Below are 25,567 nucleotides of genomic sequence, written 5' to 3'. Positions count from 1 at the left end.
AATCAAGACATCACACAAAAAATAAAATAAATAATAAACAAACAAAAATAAATAAATAAATAATACAATAATAACAGGCGCAGTTAAGTTTAGTTTGTTATCTTGCCCAGGCTTCCCCTCTGCTTTTCATATTCTAAACTAATGCAGGCGTGCTGAAAAAAAAAAACTATACACTTTTTTTTAAGGTAAGTGGTTTCAAACTATTTATTTTAGCTAGGCCTACATTTAAAAAAATAAAAACGTTGAAAGTTTGTCAACTAAATTTATTTAAATGCATCCAAAATAAATTGATTGCGACCACTTATCTTAATCAAATTCAAGGAATCATTTTTTTTCAGGACTACGCCATCACCGTCTTTTGAGTTATTTAGTTATTATGCATGAAGACGGTATGGGTACTTACAGACAATAAAGCAACTGCAATATCTTTATACAATAAATTACTGTCACACGCTGTTTACTCGACTCATTACATAACCAACTTAAAAGCCTAGCTCGAATAGTATTTGTTATTGCGAAAACAAATCTGGCAAAGAACCCTTAGCATAGCCTTTGTAATACATAATATATATATATATATTGATAGACATCTCACTCAAAAAAAAGATCGTGACCATGAACAGGCCTCGAAACCCCTCGTCTCTCTGGATTCGGATTAATTGGTCTTAAAAACCTCTAAATTAACATAAAATTAAGAACCTGCAAAGGTCACATTAGTTTACATTAGTAAACATTAGTGCTGATATCGGAAATTTAGTATCATATATATTTTTTTAAATGTAGGCCTACCCCCGACTGACAGATTTCTAAACAGAAAAAAAAAATGACAGGAAATTTTTATGAAGTGACATATGAACTTATGAAGTCAGTAAAAAAAAATGTGAGCACAAACTTACTATGTGTTTAATTTGGAAATGACAAACAGTAAAAAGTGGATGTGCTTTACTTGACTGATACAACTAAATTTCATGCTGATTGTTAAACAAATAAAAAGATCAAACAAAATACCAACAGAAACATGATATAATGTTTGCAGTAAGAAAAAAAGTGTCTGCCTAACAATAAATGACAAATTAGTGACGAGTTTTACTCGGGCCTGAATCTGTTTGTCTAATAGGCTTTAAAGCAGTCTGTAGAATGAACATCATCTTGTGCATAATTAATCAAGATCAATAGTCTTTAATAGTCTACTCGGCGTTCAAATTTACATAATTAAATGAATTAATAAAATCGATGGCAATATATGATGTCAAACGCGACATCGGAACAGAAGGATCACCACAAACCAGTCTAAAAAGATAACGTCAGTTAAAGTGAGAAAGGATTTGGAACAGAAAAGAAAAACATCAGAGTCTAACAGTTAAAACACAACAAACATAAAAGCTCGTACTGAGCTCTGGCTTTTTTCTTTGTTGGCGAGATTAAGTCTCGAGTTAAAAAGCATTGCGAATCAACCATTAAATTGCTCCCTCCGTGTTGCCCTTCACATTCAATGAGTTATATATTTCATATCCTAATGACATTAATGTCATGTGTTAAGTCCCCCCGCATATTTCCAACAAAACATTTTTTCTTCTTAGCAAAGGTCTGACCTCACCCATTCATTTCATCTACATAATGACCGAGGAGAGGTCTTGACGTGCGTAGTGGTCTATACCGAGGAGATCTGGGCTGCATCTTCACAAGACGCATTTTTCGTTACTCCTCTAACCTTAAGGGGGCTTTTTAGCTTTTGGTTAGCTATCCGTTTCTGGAAAACATCTGAATCATTTTATAACCAAAGCCAGCTGCTGCACAAGTCAATGCATGCGTGTGAGTGAGAGTGTGTGTGTGTGTATTCGTTTGTATGAGGAAGAGGGAGAGAGTGTGAGAGTATCTCTTCGCTTTGCTCTCCAGAAAGGAAAGAAAGAAAGGGGGAAAAAACGCTTGGACGTCTTTTTCTTTTTCTTCCCGAAACTTCTTTTTTTTTTAGGAATGAACGCCGAGACGTGCGTTTCATACTGCGAAATGACATCCATGGATTCATATTATAGCCCATCTGCACCGCAAGGTAGGGATCACCAGGCGAACCCTTTCAGGACATTCCAGCCGAGTGACACCAAATACAGCCCCGCTTTCCTGACCAACAAAGGTCAGGCGTTCGGGGAAAAATCTGGGAGCCCGTTCCAGCAGGAGTGCCAGTCATTGGATGCCACTGCTGGGGAAGGCACCTTTAACAAATACCACCTCTTCATGCAGAGGTCCTCCAGCAAAACTCCCCCAGACAGCAGCAAACTCCAGCAGGAAAGCGGACACAACGGAGGGCTCATCGCGTGTTATGGTGAGTTTAAAACAAGGCATTTGTAAAATAGTTTTAGGACACAGAAAGAAGCAACTCTGAGATGTGTTCTCCCTTTTCGTTTTTATGACAAATAAATGCAGAGCAAGAGTACAAGCAGGTTCTACCTGCAATGACATGTTTTTATGACTCTGCTAAAACAGGATAATCTGCAAAGCCCTTCAGTAAAAAGTTACAGTTAGACAAGGTTATTATACTTGAAAGGCAGTTATTCATATTAATAATCACATCAGAGTAAAGTCCATCTGTAGGCTAATATTTACAAAGCAAATGCAGTGGACTTCACAACTTACTACCAATATAACTGGCTCAGCTATCACAGTAACACAATTAGGAAGAGGCATAACCTCCCCGGCTATTACATTTTACCTTTGAAGACCGAATTAAATTATATTTAATGCGATAATCTGAATTACAATCCTCAATACTGGATCTGAACCAGACAATTGAATTAACACATTTCGTAAAGCAAACGCAACTAATTTTATACGCTTTTACAAGTTGTCGACGGCACAATGAGTGTTTTAAAATGTTCTCTCACTTGTATGATAGCAGGCTCGGATCTATATAGGTTACCAATATGAAAACCCATCAAGGCAAGCAAAGCCAAGACTAGAAGAACATTTTTGCACAATTCTAACAGGTAGGCCTATGCAAGCGCGTACTCCTGCGCAAAGAAAACTGAGTGGTGTGCTTTGGAATTAGCTATATTCAATTAGCTAACTATATTCAAGTTAATTAAAAACGTTATAGTGAAAATCAGGGGCTTTGCGCTGAAAACTGAAATAGCATTCAAAATCAAGAGTTCCTTAACCAATAGGGTAGCCTTCTGAAAGTGGTACAACCAAGTTGTATATTCAGTTATAAACTCTGTAGAGTCATTTCATCTTCTATAAATTGTATATTTAAAAAGTAACCCACTTATTTATTTCTCTCAACACGTTCTAGCAATCTGCGGATGAAGTCTAGTGTTCGTGGATGGAAACGGTCCTGAGGGCTTGTAAAGGAAGCTAGGAAACTAAAGTTCAGCATTAGATGAAATTACACGAAAACTTTTCTCAGGATTACCGTCCTTTTACATCCATCACTATCTCATGCTATTTATTAATAGGAATAATAATAATTATTATTATTATTATTATTATACGATACGAATGACCTCATTATAAAATAAATAAATAAATAAAATAAAGTCTAAAATAGGAGGAAAATAGGAGGGACACGGAAGCCAAAGAGTTGGTAGCGGTAGCCCATAATGAGGTTGGGAAAATGTTTCAATGTGTCCATAAAAAGTCTTCTGCAAATGTTTGTTTTGGTTAATGCATTTTTAACAATGCACATCTTTTAAGCTGACACTAATGTGTTTAAGATTCGACGAATTTTATCGACTTTAAGACGTCAGGTGTGCTGTGCGACCACATATTAAAGCTGAGCTGTCTGGTGCTTAAAATAATAGAAAAACTGTTTTATAATCACTAAAGCCATTTGTAAGAGTGCATTATTTTTGACTCATTCGATAGTAGAATATACTGCCAAAAAAACAAACAAACAAACAAACAAAAAAATCCTTTTGGCAAAGATGTCGGTGCAGAACATTTTTTTTTTGGAAAATGGCTCATACAATTACAAATACATATAACATTATAAACAAAGCACTGGATAATAATAATAATAATAATAATAATAATAATAATAATAATAATAATAATAAAAACCTGATTCACCTTTCAAGAAGATCAGTTTCTGATATACAGTATCTTGGTATTTTCTAATAATTCAAGATACCAGAAAAACACATAACACTGAATGCAATTAGAAAGAGCAAAAAGAATATCCTAACCATATCTCAATCTGTTATAGACACGCGACAATTCTATATGATATGCGTGGAAAGTGCAACAGTCTACGGGGTTACCTTACAGCCTTAGTTGTTAAAAAGACTTGAGGAACAGCATTGTAAAAGAGACCATAAGAACATGACGAGATTATTGTTAGGCATATTAGTGAAAACAAAGAAAAGTGGGGGAAAAAAAACCTTAATAATAATTAAATTATATATATATAATTAAAAACAACAACAGCAACACAATAACAACGGCATTAATAGTAACACTTTTGGAGATATAGGCATACTAATTAAATAATTGTGATCGCATTCACATTTTTATAACGACCAAACACAAAAGCCACCATTCGTTTACAGCTGCAGCTTTCGGCAACGCGCTGCATAATAAACGGATGACGCAACGAGATATCGACATACATTAGATTTAATAATGTCTGTTGTGCAGATGTTGTCAAATAAAAGTCCTATTTCCCAAACTAATCAAAACCTCTCTGACAGAAAAAAAGACCATGTGAGTTGATTAACAGAACCTTACAAGCCAATGACAAAATTAGCTCGTTTCATTTAAAGTTAATCTGTTTTAATAAACACTTTACAATAACTTATATGTCATTATTAATAACATGAAGTAATGCCTTACAGACCAGCTGTTGATTAAGATTCATAAAGACATGTAAACCGATATTAAAAACTTATATTAACCTTAATGTTATGACTTTTTAAAATATATTACCAATGACCTTTAATGCATTATGTAATGTTTGTCCATAAATGAAAATTATAAAGTGTTACTTTGTGATTGAAAGAAAAGCATTTATTTCAGCACATAAAATAATAATTGATCTGCTCACAAGGTATAATATTACTGTCTGTAATATGAATAAAGTGTCAGCTGTAAAAAGAAGGATTTACCTTCAGCAGCTCATCATGCATGAAAAGAAGGAAAAATAGAATAAAATATGGATGTCCATCCTGAGCAGGTAATACTTATTGAAATCAGTTACAACAAGTGCTGATGTTTTTAACCATATCCTGCTTTATTAATGACTATTATTAAATGGTTGCTGCAGAATCCATGCCTTTGGTTGCAAAAAAAAAAAAAAAAAAAAAACGCTCAAAGGATTAGTTTATTTTTTTAATAAGGGATAATGAATGCATCATGTAATTGATCTAGAGGTTACTGAACACTGAGTAACTGACTTAAATTGAAAACATGTCCCATCCATTTCAAAACAGATGATTGAGTTTATGACTGTTTGTGTGCAATATTTATGATATTAATATATGTTTGCAATGGACATGTGTAACTGCTGAATGCTGCCACAAACAAAACCCATTTAATAAAAGATGTTGCTCATATAATTAGGAAAAAGCAACTTGCACAAAGAATAATAATCAAAAGAATAATAATGAGGCTGGCTGATGCAGATAACTACCTTTCATTAGGACAATAAAATTACAAAAATTTGTCTTATTTGAAAGACCATTAGAATTGTCAAATAGTAAATCATAATATAATATTCAGATCTGCATTTTATTTACAAGAACTTGTTTAAAGGTAATGACTCGTTTGGCTCTGAAGAGACATCATTACAGCAACTTAAAAAAAATGTCCTGTCAGAGAAATTTGTACGGCCAAAATTAGTGATTTTGTATAGTGATTTTATGAGGTGTGACGCCTAAAGAGGAAAGACAAGAAGTTAGTGAATAAATAAATAAATGGCTCAGTTTAAACCATGATACTTACCAGCATCGAGCGTGGCTTACTTAATTCTGGTTTTTAAAAGGAGCCGCAGTCACAGACTAGACTTGCATCAAAGTCACATTTCCCCTGGGCATGATTATTTTGCCGAAGAGGGTATGTGGTTTTCAAAACAAGATTTTGACTAATTCCTTCTTTGTGGTCAGCACCAATAACAAAAGAAAATGACACTCTTAAAAGGAAGCCCTTCATCACCTCTTCAGGGAAAGCCCAATTTTACCACAGCATCGTCCACCATTAGTTAACACGAACTCTAGAATTGTCCTTACAAAAAAGATCACTCATATAGGTCAAATGTACATGGACAAGGTTCCCGTTAATGTAGACTAAGCCCAAAAGCAAAGGGAGTCCATGGAATGTCAAAGGATGACGACTTCATACAACCTTGTAAAACAAATGCCTTGGACAAATACACAACGCTTCAACATCAAAGCATTTGGCTTGAGATATTGATGGAAGAAATCACATAAACTTGCAGTAATATTAACACTAGGCACAAGTATCCACTAGATCATATCATGATGAACAGTAAGCAATTCAGTATTAAAGGGGATTGATAGTCGATATTATGGGCTAAAATATATACAGTACAATGGCTTGGCAGTTAATCGGTTAAGGAATGATGATGGCTTGATTGACAGTCTTGTACAACTTGTGTTTGGCTTGGTTATTGCTTCTTTTTCAGTATTATTTTGGTGTTTGTGTGAATCAGTGAGGCTCAAGCTTGCTCATAGTTTGGCTCTGCTGAGAGCAACAGCAACACACAAAATATTATATTAGGTAAGGGAATGGCAAAATTGAAAGTCTTTGATCCAATCAAAACTTTTGCATAAAATAATAGTAATTACATTAAATTTCAAGAATTATGACCTTATATATTCCTAGTTTGTGTGCGACTGTTTCTATACATTGTTATTGCTTGCAAACCTTTTTTAAGCACTCTCAGTAAATCTAGCAAACTATGTTTTTATGAGCGTTTGGCCAATATGATGAATAACTATATCAAAGGAAGTAGCTCAGCTGCATTTCTATAATGAGCATAAACAAAACAGCAAGACCTTTTTTCCCTTTTGTGAAACACAATTAAATACTGAAGGTAAAGGGACAAAAAAACAAATGATTAAAAATGTTCTAAAAATTGACAGGATTATTTTGGGCATTCTCTTTTTTTCAGTCCTATTTGTCATACAAATAAATAAAAGAAAATCATATAAATGAAAATAGAATGAAAAAAGAGATTTTATATACAGTATTTTTTGACATGCTTAAAATATAATAGTATAATAGTGATTTGTTATACTGTAATTTCTAAAGAATATCAGCTACTGATTTAATTTATATTTAATTCATGATAATTGTGTGTGAATTATTACCATGTATTATATGAATTTACTTAAGTAATAACTTACAATGTCTATAGTACTGCAACAGTACTAAATTAATGACGACGTAACTATGAACAAAATATCACCATGTAAACTTCCAAATATCAAAAAAAGGTATCAGAGTCATATACTGTAGCACAAAATTCACATTTCATAGGAGATGAGGCCATCGGTCTAGTTTGGAGCTGCAGTCTGTTTCAGCAAAGAGCAAGCATACTGCACAACCTGAGGAAAAAGGGCCATTCCCATAGCCTGCTGATCTAAGGAGAGGTGACAAGGACTTGGGATCGTTTTACCAGTTAGCTCAAAATTTGGCTTTACAGTTTACATTAGCTTCAGTCTGCTTGCCTGAACGCGGCACGCCAGCAGTACGCTTCAAAGACAAGGCCTTTATTTAAACAGCATAATCAAACCCCAGTAGATTCCTTCTAATGGGTCCTCAACTACTAGTGAACGGCTGAGCATTTGAGGTGAAAGCACATTTTTTAATCAAACCCTTGTTTGGAAATTTGCTGCTTTAATTCTATTGATTACGAACTTATTTATGACAAAATGAAGACACTCATTTTTTATTATTACTATTTTTTTATAGGGATAGTTCACAAAAATAAGAAAATTCTGTCACTTGCACTCATGTTGTACACATTGTGCTACAATTAACACTAGATTCTGCTGACTTCAATTGCATGAGCATATTCATATTATTTTGTTTTCCACAAAAGTCAGTAAGTCATGAGTTTAAAATCATGTAACAGTGAGTAAATTACTTACTAAAACTGTAATATGTCTCTATGCTACATTACCTTTTGGCTCTTTTCTGTATGTTTTTTTTTTCTTGACATTATCTTAAACGAGATTGGTTAGTTATTTACAACATTCCATAGTGCTTGTTAACTACAACACTGCTCCAATGTGGTTTCTAATGCCATCCAGGAGATTCCAGACATTACTGATGATTTGGAAAATGCAATGTCAACTGCTTAACAAACAAAACGGTAGAAAATAGCACAATAAAAAATAAAAAGAGAGAGCAGTACAAGGCAAGCTGTTGCAACGTGTTTAAAGTGATTAAACAAAAAAAAATAAAAATAAATAAAAAAATAAAATACTCACTGAAACCTGTGATATATCTGTACCTAATGATGTTCCAAAAGAAAAGCCACAGCCGAAATCACCAAACTATTGCACTTACACTACTTTAACTCCCTATATTTTTCAGAAAACCACCAAATCTGATCTCTGTAATCATAATTGTTGGAAAGGCAGCAACCTAACCAAGTGGTGTTAGTAAAACCAGCAAAAAGACACCCTGTTTTTTTCTTCTTCTTTTTTTGACGGTGCGTATGGATTCAAACTGCAGTTGATAAACTCATCCTTCAGGTTTTAGCAGTCTTGAGTTCAAATACTTTTTATCTCGGCACTCCAAGAGAGCCGGACGAGCTGTGATTTATCGCGAGAAGCGGCTTAAAGGAAATGCTCTTTCCCACCATCCCATCATTTGCTCTATCCTGCAACCATAAATCATAAATCATCACTAACGACTAGCTTTGACTTCTCACCTCACACCTAACACCTAACTACCTCTCACTACCTGCAGTATTTTCAGTAAGCACCAGTTGAGATGCAACTCTCCCTCTGAAACAACTGCTGTTTTGTGCATCATTTTGGATAGAGTTAAACGGTTCACTTTGAAGTCCGCTTCTAACACAAGAGCGAGAGGTGACTCTGAAATGTAAAGCAACTCAAAGGAGGAGACGTCCCTGTGGTTTGGTCGCTTTGTGTTAAGAATTGAGCTGCTGTTGTTGAATTGAGCATCTGCCTTTGACTATGTGATTTGCTCTGGTTTTGCAAATGGCTGCGTGTGCAGACGTTTACTAATGAGGCTCCATCTCTACTAATATCTTGTGGTGTCACGCTCACAATCACCAATAAAAAAAAAATGGTTCACCGTTTCCATATGCCACCAGCCGGAGCCACTCTTCATATCACAACCTATCAATCTCTCCATGCCGTGTCCGTCTGTAAGAGCCTGAAATAATTAGATAGCGGAAGAGAAGTTCAGACTGTTGGCCTGGCTTCAGAGCACCAAGCTGCCTATTACAATTCAATCCATATTTTAAGCACTGAAAACAAACTTAATTACAGATAAAAACAAAAGCTTAGATGAGCAAACAGTCTTCCTCAGTTTCCTTTACCATTTGCTTTCAGTCATAATAGAGATGAAACCCAACCCGACAATGTCTTATTTACGCGTTTTAATTTTTTAAACATTTTCGGGAGCTTTGGCGTATTTCACCATTAACCCTTCACAGAGACCCCAGGTAGCTTAATTTATAGTGTTTCTTTTATTTGCCTGCTGCTGACCCTAACAATCAGATTCTGTAAAAAAGCATAGAAGATGCCCTGCCGCTTTACAGCTAGTTAAATTACACTTTGATGTGTTCCCCCGTTTTCAGCTGGTACTAAATGACTGCCCCTTGTAAAGATCTGACCCTTGCTAACTCATAAGGTCGAGCACCGACATCCTACAAAGCCAGGAACCACTGGCGTCTCTCATCGGAGGCAAGGCACCTTTTTAGTGCGAGTGGATCTGGAACCACTGTGTGAGCCATTCATGCATATTTTATGAAAATATATAGTGGTGCCCTTTTCTCATGATTTATAGGATATATCAAATGGTGACCTATTTGAAGATATTTTACTCTGGAGTCAGAGGTAAAAGGAGATGCTGTAAAGTGGGTTTACAAGCCCCATTCTTGCTGCGCATATAGGTGTGAATCTACTCAGGTTAAAAAGCCAATTAGTCTTTTTCCTGAACTTCACCCGTCTCCTAATCAAGAGCTGAACAACTGGCAACTTCTGAGGTGACAAAGCCCTCCATGTTGGTATGACACTGCTGTTATAATACATTTAGTGCGGTATTAATATTAGAAATCCAATCAGATTAGATGCCATGTCTGTCTTACCTCATTGCACTGGGAAAGCAAATGATTTCACACATCCCTCACTCTGTAAAGTAGCAGAGAAAAATGGATGTGCAGTCTTTGAAATCAGTGTTATAAAAGTTGACACACAAATAACTAAATGGAAGACACAAAAAAACATTAAATTACAAATAGAAAAAAAACTCTGTCACCTGAAGGGCAATAAAACCCCACACTGCCAAAGCTTGCAAAAACATATTTATATTTACATTTATTTAATTTTTATCCAAAGCTACATACAATTTGGGGAATACATCAAGTGATTCACTTTAAAGAGGCAAATAGACACAGAAAGTGCTCATAATACCAAATTTCAGGCATTGTTCAAATAAGTAAGATAGACTGCGGATTGCGAAAAGATGCAAAGTTTTATATAAAAAAAATGTTATTACATAACACAAAATATTTAATGCAAGCTACAATAACGTTTAAAAGTTTGGGGTCAATAAGTTTTTTTTTTTTTTTTTTTAATTAATACATCTACTCTTCTATGGAAACCCGTTTCCGCCACTAAATTAAAAAAAAAAAAAAATTCTCACAATTCAGATTTTTTTTCACAAAATCAAGATATAAAATAACAAAATCCTGACATAAAACTCACAATTCTGACTATTTCTCGCAATTCTGACTTTATAACTTGCAATTTTGACTTGATATTTCGCAATTCTGACTTTATAACTTGCAATTTTTACTTTATAACTTGCAGTTGCGTGTTATAAAGTCAGAATTGCAAGATATGAACTCACAATTACCTTGTTTTATTTTTTATTCAGTGGCGGAAGCAGGCTTCCATTTTCTTCAGTGACAAATTGTTTAAAATCTATTTATAATGACAGTAAAAAGACAATTTTAAAAACAATTTCTACTTCAAACTAATTGTTCTTTTGAACTTCCTATTGAAAGAGTTATGAAAATGCATCACTGATTCCACAAAATATTAAGCAGCACTAATGTTTTGAATATTGATAATAAGAGGTTAATAAGAGGTTAATAAATTCAACTTTGCCATCACAGGAAAACAAAAATACATTTTAAAATATAAAACAGTTATTTAATAATATTTTATAGTATATAAGATATGAAAAAGTGTAAGAAAGTTAAAAGTGAAAGTGACATGTGGCTAAGTATGGTGTCCCACACTCAAAATTTGTGCTCTGCATTTAACTCATCCAAGTGCACACACACAATGTGAACACACACCTGGAGCAGTGCTGCAGCGCCCGGGGAGCAGTTATTTTTATTAAATAATAATAATAATAATAATATTTGAATATTTTATATAAAACATTGAAATTTTCAATATAAAATTCTCACAACTCAGATTTTTTTGTGAGAAAAAAAAACAGACTCAACAAATGAACAAACTTTTGAAATGGCAGTGTATATTAGACATTGTAGTCAATAATCAGAAAAATCAGCAGTGGTCAATAGCAGTGGACTATATACACTGGTATACACAAACACACATCACACACAAAATCTACAAAAATATATACAATCAAACTACAGCATCAAAATTTACCATTTCACTAATATTTAGGCAGAAGACTAGCAAAATTAGCAAAAAACTGAACAGATTTCTTGTTCTGAATTTATGCTATTGCAGTGCCGAAAAGTCAGATTGGGCAATATTAAAAATATTTTATTTCTTCAGTATTGCTAAAATAATGATCTCATTTGCATTCACTGGAAAATATAGGAGATTTTTCTGTTATCAACTGTGGTAGACATTTATCCTAAAGCCATATATGATCTCATGAAACGTTGGTGTGTTACCGCACCACAAACAAGGTTAAACAGCAGGACCATGTTCAGCTCTGCACTTTTGTTGCAATCTTCAACCGCCACCCCCCTCAGAGACTCAGAAACATTTTGCCATGAGATTTCTTGCCTAGAAGGCAGGTCATGTTACTCGCCCATATGGTGGATCTACAGGGGCAGCCAAGTCTCTGTTCACCTTGAGCAGTGGAGAGCCTGGGTTGAACCCTCGGTGGACTACGAGACTGTCACAATACTCTAGGTCTGCCAAAAGCCATCAGTGACACAGGGTATAAACAAGAGCCTTTGATCGCTAGGCCCTGATTTCAAACAGGCTGTCAGCTTTTCCATGTGGGGGCAAGAGGCGTGAGGCATCTGAAGGGACAAGCTGAAAATATTTATGTTTGAGTAAATATGCTTGCTTAACAAGATGTGTCAGTCCTGGGCAAGAGGCAATATGGGAGCCATTATACCCCCAGGCCTGGCTCCATGTCTGTCATGGCTGAGCCCACGGTGCCTGGAGAAGGCAAAATAAGGAAACAACCAAAAGGAAGCATACACAACCTGTTAAGCCGTCAAGAACAGGAACGAGACTTAAAGCCAGGATAGTTCACCCAAAAATGAAAATTCATTTAAATTCACTAATGTCAATTCAAAATTGCATGACATTTTCATCTGGGCCACAGAATATTTTGAGAGTGTTTTTTCTCCATACAATGAAAGTCAACAATCAACAAAATGTTCTTCAAATTATCTTTTGTGATTCACAGAAGTAAGCAAGTCACACAGGTTTGGGTGAACTATCCCTTTAAGAGAGAGATTCAACCAACAGTTAATGTCATAAAAAAGCTGTTTCCATTTTATGCAGTGTTATATATCAACATAATGCTTTTTCCCTAGACAGAGTCAATTTGCAAATCATTGACACCACACAAAATTCACAAAGCCACAAACATTAGTTGTCTTGATCAAAGTTCACATAGTTATTGGCAACTGAAGGAGTAGAACTTGATGGAGGAGTGAAAGGATGGTTGTGCCAACATGTTCTAGTTGCACACATTACCAGGTCCAGAAAAAAATTATATTTCAGCATGTGGTTGGTGCAACATGTATAGGGCCATACAAAAATATAGTGGGAGATGTGAAAGAGTAAAAAGGATTTCAATTTGTATTTTTTTTTGCTTGGCGGTACCTTTAAAGCTACATTCTTGTGAATTATCTACCCCTAAATGAACAGTTCACCAAAAAATTTACTGTTGTTCAAAATCTGTATGACTGACTTAATTTTGTAAAGCACAAAAGAAGATATTTTGAAGAATGTTCATGCAATATGTCCATACAATGAAAGTTAATGGGGTCCAAAACAACTTTCATTTTTTTTTCTAATATTTTCTTTCTACTGGAGAAAGAAAGTCATATATGTCTGGAATGACATAAGGATAATTAAGTGGTGACTAAATGTTTATGTTTGGGTGAACTATCTGCTTAATGGTGATATTAGTATATTAGAGAGTATATTAGTATACTAGTACCTTAAGGTATTAACAGGTAATCTAAAGGGGTAGATAAAAGAGTACTTTTAAGGGTCCTACCCCAGTGGCAAGCTGTTCACCATTTTTCTCCCAGCAGTTGGCACCACGATACCTTAATCCAGCCCAATACATTACCCAACATGGTTCTGTGAGAAGGCCTTAGGTGCTGAGAAAGGCATTTGTGCCAGCAGCATTAACCCATCAGCCCCTCAGTTTAAACCTGAGAAGGTTTAATCAAGTCTCACATTAGAAAATGAACACATCTCAACACTGCATCACCTAAAATAACTTTCCGTCACTGAGCATTGAGCTAAAGTAAGACATAAAGCTCAGGGTCGCCACTGGATCACATCAGCGGGAATGTTCCCAAGAGAACTCTAATCCAGCTTTACACCCTATTCCTCCTTGCAGCCAAGTGAGCGAAACAGAGCGAGAGTCTGCCAATACCGCCATCAATTTTGTGAGCATTATGATTCGAGTGAGCATGCCGTTCTTTGTAGTACAGAGCATAGACAGGTAACGAGCACTGAGAGAGAGCTGGAGAAATGACCTAATGTACTGGAATCCTCACATTCATTGATCTGACTGAATTTATGACCGGCACGCTGACTGGGGTTTCACAGCTGAGCTGCTGTGTGTTTCCAGTGGCTTGACACAGAAAATTACCACTCTAGAGTCTTGTAGCTGGGCTAATGCGGCCTCATTACGAGCCAAGCTCCATTTTGCACCCTTGCCACAGAGTGTGTGTATGTTTGAGGCTGCGCTCGTCAAACAGGGCTGCAGTCTTCGGATTGTGCCCAGGCGGGAAACCTGTTATTTTCTATCAGTCTGCAATTACAGCCATGGTGTCTGTTTCACATGAGCAGCTGATTTATGAGAGGAGACTGGCAGCCATTACCGCTGTGAGTCTGACATCAATCCATGGGTCTTAAAGACTCTCTCATTCAAGACCCAATTATGGAATAATTCAGATATTGTGACTGAAGAACTATGCAGGACAACACTACATTATCTTGCCCAATATTATATAGGCAATTCTTAGATAAAATACAATAGGTTTGTTTAATTTCTTAACATGCATTGGTGCATTGCAGGTATAATAAACAATATCAATGTAGGTAAATTTTTACATTGCTCGATAAAACATTTATTATAATTAAATTATGAACAAACATGGATTTAAGATGAACAATACCATACATTAAAAATGCTGTAAAAAAATTGTACATTGTTAGTTCATGACACCCACATTTTATTGTAAAATATAACCTATATATTTTATATTCCTAAATGTCACTGCGAAAATGGATTAAAAACTGGAATCACACCAGATTTTTATTATTAATATTTATTTAATTAGTATTTAATGTTTTAATAGTAAAATATAGATATATGCTAATATAACGTGAATTAACATGCATAGAAATGTGTGTATTATTATAATAAATATAATAGTCAAAAATATTTTTTTGTAATTTCAAGTTATTGCAAAGTGTTCGTTTTCAAAACGTATCCTACGTAACAGCACACTGGAGAAATTTGCATAAGAATACAATGAATATAGAAGAAGAGATGCTAATAATTTCACTAAATGTAAAAAATGTATTACATATTAAGACAATTAAGCCAGGTGTAATTCTCAAAAAAATTTTTGGTGATCTGTTTTGGTCCTGCAGAATAGCTTGACTCACACCGCTTTCATAATTAATAACCCTTCTCTGTCTCTTTTTCTGTCTACAGGTAAAGACAGCACAGGGCTGACAGATTCTGAGTTACCCCAAAACAGTGATCCTGCAGGGATGGATGGCAGCTACCTCAGCATAAAGGAGTCAGGAGTGAAAAGCCCTCATCAGCCAAACTCAGAGCTGGCTTCTCCGTTAGACAAGGCAGAGGGAGAGAGCAACAAGGGCAAGAAAAGACGCAACCGTACCACCTTCACAAGCTATCAGTTAGAGGAGCTGGAGAAAGTCTTTCAGAAAACACACTACCCCGACGTCTATGCCCGGGAACAACTCGCACTGAGGACTGACCTGACAGAAGCTCGAGTACAGGTGTGAACCTCCACATATTCATTAACAAATAGAATTCTGTTTTTTTAACCTTTAACAGTGAGGCTAGACCACCATTCTTTCACTACTAATTTTAGTCCAGTTGTAGTCCAAAATGAGGGATGAGATTCAGGTTAAGAACAATATTTTATTTTTTAAAGTTGGTAAATGAACAGTGACACCAGATATTAAACGCATTGACTATTAAATGTAAATAGAAAATACAGAGCAAAAGTGTCTGAAGTTGGCCATCACAAAAGATCATAAAGGAAAAAAAGGCTTTCATATTAGCCATGTCCAGAGTCTGAGTTTATCTAGAGATGCTACCTGAAGCTCTATTTGGAAAACCAGAACCTTTATGTGACCCATCCCAACCCCCAACCTTACCCTACATTTGCATATAATCCCTCCAACACTACTGCTGCATTCCTGCACCGACAGACAGACCGGGAGATCCCTTTACCCGACCCCAAATGTGCGCTTTACTTAGAAGCCCCGGATTTACACTGTTTTTCTTTCATTAATGTCCCACTCAGGAAAGAATGTGTCCCTCCCTGCTCTCAAGGGTAGGTGAGAGGACCTGAAGCTCCTTCGTGTGGTGAGGGTTGCTTATGACCTACATACATGCAAACAACTTTGACTATTACTAAAGAATGATGGGAAACAACCAAAGAACTAAGATGGCTCACTGTAAATACTAATGTCAACACAAATTGGCTTTAAACCTTTTTTTTTTTTTTGGCTTGCTTAATATATTTAATAATAGTATATCTAGATAAATCTAGTCAAAGGTTAAGGGCTTAAAACAGTCAACCTTTTCACCTAAAAATGTCATTTGACACGATGACCACATAAAAATATTATAAATTGCATTTTTCCATAATTACCGTTCTGGAGGTTCAAGGAAAAAAAAAATCTAAAAATGAATGATTTTTAAGTAGAAGAGGTGAGCTTGAGTGACAGCAGAGGCAGACCATCAATCCTCAAAGCTACTCTGGACTTCAAAGCTGCTCTTTCCCCTTTTCTCCTGGGTTTAGTTCAGTGTTTCTGTTCTCTCTCCTGGTGCTGGAACATAAATAAAGCTCTATAATAAGCCTCTAAGCTGCTGTAGCTGTCAACGTCTTTACCAATTACTGTGTTACTAGCATGCATGGACAACATACAAAAGATTAAAAAAAAAAACTTTCTGCTGTTCCGAACAGGTGCTGGTCAAAATTAGTTAACTTGTTAATATTGGCAGGCTTGAATTTATTCAGCAGCAACCACTAAAGGAAAGAATGACAGAAAATAAAGAAACCAAAATGGAAGACCAAGTTTGTGATTGAACTAAAGACCCAAATAATTCTCCATCTATGATCTCTCTCACTCTCCCTGTCATTCTGGTTCAAAGTTGAGCTTTTGGTACACACCTCAGCATTGGCTCATCAGTATGAAAGGAATAAGGGAACATTTCCACCACTCGTCTACGTGCCTCTACCGGGTCGGAGAGTCAGATATGAAAAGCCAGGAGCTTAAGAGTCAGGAAATTAAACATAGAATGAAAACAAACTCCATTTTGAACTTTCATCTTTCTTTTCAAGCTCCCAACTTCCATGCTTAGATTTATGAAGAGGAAGACAGTCTGAGAAAAAGATAAATACAAAGACAGGAACATAAAAGCTGGTGCACACAATGCATATTAAAAAGACGTTTTAGATGCCCAGACAACATCAACAACTAGCATCATTTCAAAAGGATGCAAACGGAGAGCCACAAGAGCGATGATGCCTGCTGAAAAAAATCTGTGCGATTCAGAAAACAAATGTTCTTTTTTCTCAAGGCAGTTAAGCTCTACAAACATGTGATGTGGAGCCAAGGGACGTCGATGTCCGCCACCACATTAAGTGCAAGCAGAGCTGAGGTACTATCAGGTTACACTGAGAGATAGGCTGACATGTTGCTGGCAATAGATGCAAAAACCACAAACTGATTGACCAAAGAGCCATACCCAGATCCAAGTTTAAGCTCCGTGACGAATCGAGATTGCAAGACAAAAGAAAAAACCAATAACAAAAAAAAACTAAAAAACTTTCCACTACACAAATCAATAAACAGATAGTTCTAAACAGAGAAGAGCCGGGATTAAAAGAATGGAATTTTGGCAGCTCTTCAGACTGTGACCCATGAGAAATCACTTTGTGTGTAATTTGTTCTCTAATTCTCAGGTCTTCAAATAACAACCATCTATTCAGGGAAACAATGCATATTTTTATAGAAAAGCAAAGAGGAAAAAAAAAAAAGAGAGATAAAATCCTGACTAGTTCACCTAATAATAGTTCACTGTATGTCACTATTTACACACTCAAGTCACTTAAACCTGTGTGACTTTCTTTTTTCTTTGGAACACAAAAGAAGATATTTTGAATAAAGTTTCACTTCACTTTTTCAACATCAATGGGGTCAAACAATCATAGGGACCCACTGACCTTTATTGCATGATCAAAATATATTCGTGTTATGCACAAAAAAAGTCATGCAGGTCCAGAATGACATGAGGAAGAGTAAATGATAGAATTGATTTTTGATTCACCTTTTCCTTTCTAAAAGCTGAGCGGCAATTTCCTATTCAATCAAAGCAAGCGTATGGTGGTGGAGGAGCAGGGGGACTGACACAGTTCTCTGAGGCCTCTGGCCCCGGTGGGTTCCTGCTTTCTCCTCCCTGCCCCCTGCTGCTGCTGATGGCTCTGATAGAAAAGAAACTCAGAGGAGGCCATCACAGTCTGTCAGCTCCCACGACATCAAACAAGGGCCAGGTCTCACCGAACTGTTTCCAGGAAAAGATGCTGAAAAATAATACAGCCGAGGGGTTTCCTACATGAGCTCTAGACTTACAACTCAAGTGACAGACTCTCTAGGCACCAAAAAAAAAAAAATGCATCTAGACATTTGATACTAAATGAGTTACACAATGTGATCAGTGCATATATACGGTGTAATAATCGGAAGTTTGATGATGGATGTTAATCACTCTGTTTATAAATCTCCACTAAGACAACATTTCCTGTATATGATGTAACACCACTAATGGCCAGTTAACATGAGGTCATTTAATCACTTACTAATGTGATATCCTCGTGATTAAAAATTGATGTCTCGCTTGCAGGTGTGGTTCCAAAACCGCAGAGCCAAGTGGCGGAAAAGAGAACGTTTCGGACAGATGCAGCAGGTCCGGACACATTTTTCCACGGCCTACGAACTGCCCCTTCTCACTCGGCCTGAGAACTACGCTCAGGTATAGTACTGTCTTCAGTAATAGCTGAGAGTTAAGGAAATACCCGTAATGAATATTAATTATTCTTATGAATATTATATATTATTCATTATAAATACATTCTAAAAGGTTCCATTAACAGTTCTTTTGAGGTGCATCTCAATTTGCATACTTATGCACTATTCTATGCTGCTTTTTATCAAAATAGTACCATAGTGTATTCTCACTGAAAATTCCAAAAAATGTCCCCTTGGAATTATAAGGTTCTATCTGACATTATTCTGTGTCAACATATTGACATTATGTGATAGATTTTTTTTTTGAATGTTGTGTACATTATGGGACTCCTTATTTAAAAAACAATAAGGTTCTATCTACACAGTCGAATGGAACACAAAAACTTTGAAGCTCAATATCTCAAAACTATATGGAATGCAGATAGAACCATATAATTCCAAGGGGACGAAAAGGAAAAGTGCACTTAAAATCTCTGGAAGATGCACTTAGTTAACCAGGAAAAAAAGTGTGGAATGTTCATGCACTTAACTGTCACAGCTTTAATTATGTTCTGGAGGGGGAGGGGCTATTCAGACTTTGATGATGGATGACAAAATAATATATATAATTCATACACTAGATGGTTGGTCATCATTTGGTCTGGGATTTTTAGTCTTTTAAAAACAAGTGTTTCATTCATGGTTCTTTTAGTATGAAAACAAATTTAGCCTAATTCAATTGGCAAATAATTTAAATTATATATATAAATCTCACAAAAGGTGTGACACAGGTGTGAAAACTGTCTTGCACAGTTTTTTTTACACTTTGCAGTCTTTTTAGAGTCAGCAAAACTCAAAATGTTTATTTTCAACTACATATTATTATATGAACAATCATTAGCTCCACTGTTTTAAGTCACACACATAGTTGTAAACTGTAAGTGTTTTATTGACTTTAAAAAGAAAAAAAGTAATCTGTTCAAAGAATCATACTACACTTCTTGTGCTTTGTTTTTGATGCAGTACATAGAATCAAACTAAGAATACCCGAATGAATTAAGTTAACTTTTTAAAACTTGGATGTGGAATATTGCTGATAAACATTTGGGAATTTCAAATGAAAAACAATAGGAAATCAGATCTGTGTAACCACTGATAATTGCGGGGCCTGAGGAAGCACAATGTCGAGGTCAGGTCACACCAGGGCTGTGGCCGAGAACGACACGCCTTCACAGGAGAGCCAAAGAATCTCCTGGATTTATTATGAATATGTGGCCGGGTCGGAGGGCAGGGGTGGCTCTTTGGAGAGCGCGCCTGCAGCTGTGGAATGCAGCTTTGCTCACATCTGGGGCATCTCCCTGAGAGGGCTTTCATCTCCCTCCACAGCCCTCCCTCAGACCCCCACCTCCCCAGGCCCAGAGTAGAATACAGCCCTATCAATTCACTCTGTGCTCCCTCCGCTTAGCAGAGGAGGTTACTCTGGGTGTTGAAGGAACGTCTAGAGACAGGCATTCCTCCTCCACACTAGGCAAGCAGCTCCCACTCAGTACAGGACCAGATGAATGCCTCACAGCTCTTGATAAATCTCCACGTTGAGTACCACTGAGGATTCTGCACCTTCGCTAATGCAATATTTCAAAACAAGAGGAGTCGGACTTGATAAATGCTCTCATGACTATAAGTTACATTAATGTTATTAATGCTGAGATTGCAGAATGTAAACGCATTATACCTTAACCTTCTGCGTTCGTCTTTGTTGCAGATTCAGAACCCTTCTTGGATAGGCAGCAGCAGTGCGGCATCTCCGGTGCCCGGCTGTGTTGTACCCTGCGACTCGGTCACTTCCTGCATGCCGCCTCATCCACATGCTGCTGGCGGAGTGTCTGACTTCTTGGGTGTGCCCAGTGCTGGAGGTCACATGGGACAGACACACATGGGCAGCTTGTTCGGGAGTCCAGGCATGAGCACTGGCATTAATGGGTACGATCTGAACATGGACCCCGACCGGAAATCCTCCAGCATCGCAACCCTGCGAATGAAAGCTAAAGAACACAGCGCAGCCATCTCTTGGGCTACATGACTCCCCCAAGATCAGGACATTATCTCGTAGTCCCTCAACAAATAAGAGAAGAAGGAGCAAATGTGAACATCAGTTGGCCACAAAAGCATGACCTGGGAACAAGGAGTGCATGGATTGACAAAGAAAAGAAAAAGTAATAGATATACCAGGAGATTTATTTCCATTTGAAGTCTAGAGAGACATGAGAAAATCAGAGATCATAAAACTGAGAATGTTCTGGGGCTTTAAAACGAGAAAGAAATACAAGACAGACAACAGAAATGTGACATCTGAATGCACACAAGAATTAAATGAAAAAAAAAAATTAATAGAAAAAAAAAACCCTGCACTTATCCGCCACTAGTGTCCCATTTGTAAACACACATAAATTGATCTAAACGCATCTGGCTTCATTTTCATCTCAGCATAATCAAAACCTTTTTAAATTCTTGTTCTGTCACAGACTCCTTTTCCAAATATGCCATCTCTGCCTAGAACGTTCAGTTTCTCACAGTCAGAACTTTCCTATTGTAGGCTTTATCCAAACATATATGCAGCAGTTATCGGGGGAAGCTGAACTTGCTTTTTATATTAACTCCCCATTGACAAAATCCCTCATTGATCACACCTACATTGATTACTTTGTTCATATTAATTCCATTGATCTTGTAGAAGTCTATCAGCAATTTTAGAGAAGTACTACACTTGAGCAAAAGTCTGTTAGGAGTTGCGCATCAGGCATGGTAGACTTAAGAGGGCCAGAAAAGAAAGACATAACTGTCCTGCAGGTAACTAGAAACTCAAAGGAGGCTTCCACTTGCCTTGATGAATTGTGTGTCCCCCAAGAGCAATCTGCTAGTGCAAACCCAAAGTAATATAGTTAATAACTGTCTAATTACAGGTGGTAGTCACTATCCACCTTGCAATCTATCTTTCTCTTCTTTGCAACCACATTTCATTTTTTTTCTGGAAGAAAAAGTTGTTCTAAAGCTGTTTGGCAAGATTTGACAGCCGCATACTAGATACAAATCTTGGATCCATCATACAGACTGTCAAACTGATTGTCAAACATAACTAAGAAATACAATCTACAGAGAATGAAGGATACAAAAATAGGTTGAGAAACTTTTCTTTCTTTGTGTTTTGAATTTTGGTGCCTTAGCTACTCTGCTTTACTCCTTGCTATATAATATTTACGGTGTTGGGGCTGTCTGAAATTTGAGCCATGCTTCATTAATTTTTTGGCATAAGTCCTCATTGCACCATCTCAAATGAAACTATCAACTTGCCAATCTAGGCATCATCCAGCAAGCCTCTGATTGGGTGGAAGCAATACTGGGCTTTGGTAATCACAGACATTCCCATGCACAGAGGTGACAGAAATATAAAGCAAGCACTATTGCAAGGTACTACAAGCTTTCTGCTTTTTTTAGAGTCAGATTTAGATCAGGTAAAACAAAGCTGTTTGAAATCCGGAGACGAATCCGATACGTTCTGCCCTTTGGAGAAGCCATTTCTAATTTGTAAATGAGAACCACATTTCCTTTCCTTCATTCTGCTGTGCAGCTTATCTAGATCCCTGGAGACACTTATATATACACACACAACTTTTTTATTATAATACCAGAGCAGTGACTTACCTGGTTTGAGGGGGTCACAACATGGAATCAAGTTCTTTTTTAGAACGACAAAAAACTAGGCTTCCATTACTTTTAAACAAAAATTCAAATATATAATGCACTGGATGCAATATCATGTTAAACCTTGTAAAATTATCTCATTGCCAAAAGTTAATTAGAAATCACCTGCTTACTGCTGCTCAGTCTCGTGCCCCATGGCCTGGATACATGATATGTTAAATGTAGGGGCTTCCTGAAGTTTGAGCCATGCTTCATTAATTTTCTGGCAGAAATCTTCATTGCATCTCATCACTTAATGTAGCAAGGGACCTGCTAAAAAAGCCAGTGATAATGTTAATGTGCTTTTCATTAGGACTAAAACTAGTAAGTTGATCTGTCCTGCACTGAATCCATCTGCCAGAGCAACAGTTCAACAACCAATTCTCATTGAGAGCCATGAAGAGTTCTGCCAGTGCAGATTTTGAGTCCTGACACTCTCACTTTGGCCTTTAAGAGGTTGCTGAGAGTGTGAAGTGACTACAGTGTTCCGGTGTTCTGGGAAAGGACAATCCACACAGCTGTGTGCGGGGTAAATGCAAAACAAACATGCCTTGCACATGCTTCCCCTTCAGCTGTCATGGCTCTTCTTTCAAAGCCCCATGCTGAACACGACCTGGCCTTCTACCCCAGCCAAAGCATCAGCCCTCAGCGACTCGGAGTCAATGCACACCCGTGCTCTCAGGCAGACTTTTTAATTAACATCGAGACATCTGCGGAGAGGGATTCTGTGACAGAACAGAGCAGTGTTTGCTCTGTGCTAGCCTATCTTTAACTATTGTGGAACCGGGAGAGGCGTCGATGAAGCTCAGGTCAACACTTTCATTAGTTTGTGTAGTATCAGCACACATATACTTCTGTAGCAATTAATGAGCAAATCTCCACATAACAGAACACAAGTCATCACATTTGCTTTTGATACTCTTGTAATTCATTCATAATTCAAACATTCATCAAAACGGTTCTGTAGAGAACAGATTGTACAGTACCCAAAGGAAATGTTAATTGTCAGACAGTACTTTGCAGATGCCTATGAGTTACAGAGATTCTTAAGTCTCTGTCCCATATCCCAAAACTTATACTACTGAAGTAGGCATATCCAAGTACTAGAATAATATAATGCTTTGTTTTGTGTGTGGTCGCATGTATGATTTTCTTTGGATTCCTTTCTTGCATATAATGGAGCCTTGGAGCCTTTCTTTTGTAAAAATATCCTTTTTAGATATATATTATTTTATGTGTGACTTGAGGGTTCTTGCTTTTGTTGTATTGTTGGTCTGGGGATAAAATGCGATATATTTGGGTTTTTGGTATGTAAATGAACGTAAAATAGTTGTGATGGCTTAAAGCTAAATGTATGGCTTTTGAATCCTTTTTATTAATTATTTACTTTCAAGCTTGTTTATGTTATATATATATATTGTGTGATTTTCAACCGTAAGTTATTGCACTTACATTTTTAATTGTTTGAATTGCTTCGAGAACATCTGATTCGAGTGGAATAGCACTATAAAATATTTGTATTCGATCAACTGTCAAGTACTTTGAGAACATAATGGTAAAGTACAGAGGGCTGGTAAACTGTTTATTATCCATGTGCTTTTTCTGATTTGTTTCAAATCTGAAAACAGGCTAAAACAAGTTGTACATTTTGTTTGAACTTAGAACAAAGAGACACACTGTTCCTGGGACATTTGACATAATGTTCTCAGAGCCGGATGTAACAGCCATCTTACATTAAAGACATACTGAAGACATAAACTTCCTGTTGGCTAAAGACTGTGCTTTAAACTAGGCTTTCCTTTAATGGGTTAAAAAAGACACAACGTTTAAAAGTTTAACCATTACAGGTGCTGGGTATTCTACTATGGATGTTTCATTTCATTTGACATTTTCTGTGTGCTCATTTTTGTTTGTTTCTCTAAATCCAGATGAATAAAATAATAAAAAAATAACTAATCAAATATCCCTGTGCAATATATTACTAATTGTATTGAGAAATTGGAAACCATGAATGCAGCTTTCGATTTATAAATACAGAAAAGCTGCACGAAACAAAGTGGATGAAAAAAAAAACTTTAACTGCTGATATTGTACAAGTGGATAATGAAATGCATGTTAATAACAGGTGACAAATGCCCTCATAATGCAGAAAAGTATAGCACAGATAGGCCTAAATGCTAGACTTTGAAGATTAGCTCAGTGATAAATGCTCCCTCTCATACACATTTTTCTGAAGTAGACAAACTTTGCATAAAACACTCTTCACAAGCTGCAGACAATATGGCTCTCTGTGTGTAATTGGTCATGCAGTGACATTTCCAATATTTAACATGTTGCTTAAATTTCCTTACCAGATTTTCACTTTCTTCATGCAGGAAGAGTCAGAACAGGAATAGATTTCTCTTCACAAGTTCACTCCCCATGGAGATGAAATGAATTTATCTCTGACGTGCAGGCTTCTGAACCTAAATCACTCAAAGCGCTCAGACATCTGCTTCTGGGCCCAGACAACAGAGGCAGCTGGAAAAAAGATGACAATTCATCCAAAATCTGCACTAAGTCAACATACCATCAAATTAGGAATGAGAATGAGAATACTCAGAAGTGACAGGAATGAAAACACAATAATGAACATGAACACTTCTGAACATTTCACGCCAATCAAACTCCAGCAACAACCATTCTAAAATGTGCCGAAATGGCGCCTCATTAATTCTGTGATTCGAAATCACAAAAGGATGACAACTTGTGTCAGCATCGTGAAGCGTGTTGAAACCAAATGAATAATCTTGTAACAGTTTTTAGAATTTGAACTATTTTTAACTTGACACACTGTCAAGTAACAAATACCACACTTACATTGCGAGATGACAGAGACCACCATTTAAAAAAAAAAAAAAAAAGCATGTACACAGAGAAAAAAAAAAAAA

The 25,567-nt window shown here is 36.6% G+C and overlaps 1 protein-coding gene and 1 long non-coding RNA gene across 2 annotated transcripts; one reads left to right on the top strand and one right to left on the bottom strand.

The window, feature by feature from the left end:
* The first annotated feature begins 1,632 nt into the window (after positions 1-1,632).
* On the top strand, positions 1,633-24,990 carry alx4a (ALX homeobox 4a). The gene is made up of 4 exons (XM_019090555.2): positions 1,633-2,320; positions 15,346-15,656; positions 18,796-18,924; positions 20,662-24,990. Exons 1-4 carry the CDS (start codon positions 1,807-1,809, stop codon positions 20,977-20,979), a joined length of 1,272 nt encoding a protein of 423 aa, XP_018946100.2. The 5' UTR covers positions 1,633-1,806; the 3' UTR covers positions 20,980-24,990.
* On the bottom strand, positions 21,261-25,501 carry LOC122137955. Its single transcript, XR_006155170.1, has 2 exons — positions 24,989-25,501; positions 21,261-22,910 (listed from the first exon to the last, which is right to left on the bottom strand). It is a non-coding gene; the product is annotated as an uncharacterized LOC122137955 (long non-coding RNA).
* Between the last annotated feature and the right edge of the window lie 66 nt (positions 25,502-25,567).

The sequence above is a fragment of the Cyprinus carpio genome, chromosome B7 (genome assembly GCF_018340385.1).
Source record: "Cyprinus carpio isolate SPL01 chromosome B7, ASM1834038v1, whole genome shotgun sequence".
Taxonomy (NCBI): domain Eukaryota; kingdom Metazoa; phylum Chordata; class Actinopteri; order Cypriniformes; family Cyprinidae; genus Cyprinus; species Cyprinus carpio.
Note: the sequence above shows the minus strand (reverse complement) of the source record. Positions and strands in the feature narration are given on the sequence as shown.

What these genes read in the sequence shown, in the direction of transcription:
- alx4a (XM_019090555.2), top strand. Translation starts at nt 1,807, where the DNA reads ATGCGTGTGAGTGAGAGTGTGTGTGTGTGTATTCGTTTGTATGAGGAA. An exon ending in AGGGCTCATCGCGTGTTATG is followed by an intron (nt 2,321 to 15,345) that starts GTGAGTTTAAAA and finishes TTCTGTCTACAG; the next exon opens with GTAAAGACAGCACAGGGCTG. An exon ending in GGCCTGAGAACTACGCTCAG is followed by an intron (nt 18,925 to 20,661) that starts GTATAGTACTGT and finishes TCTTTGTTGCAG; the next exon opens with ATTCAGAACCCTTCTTGGAT.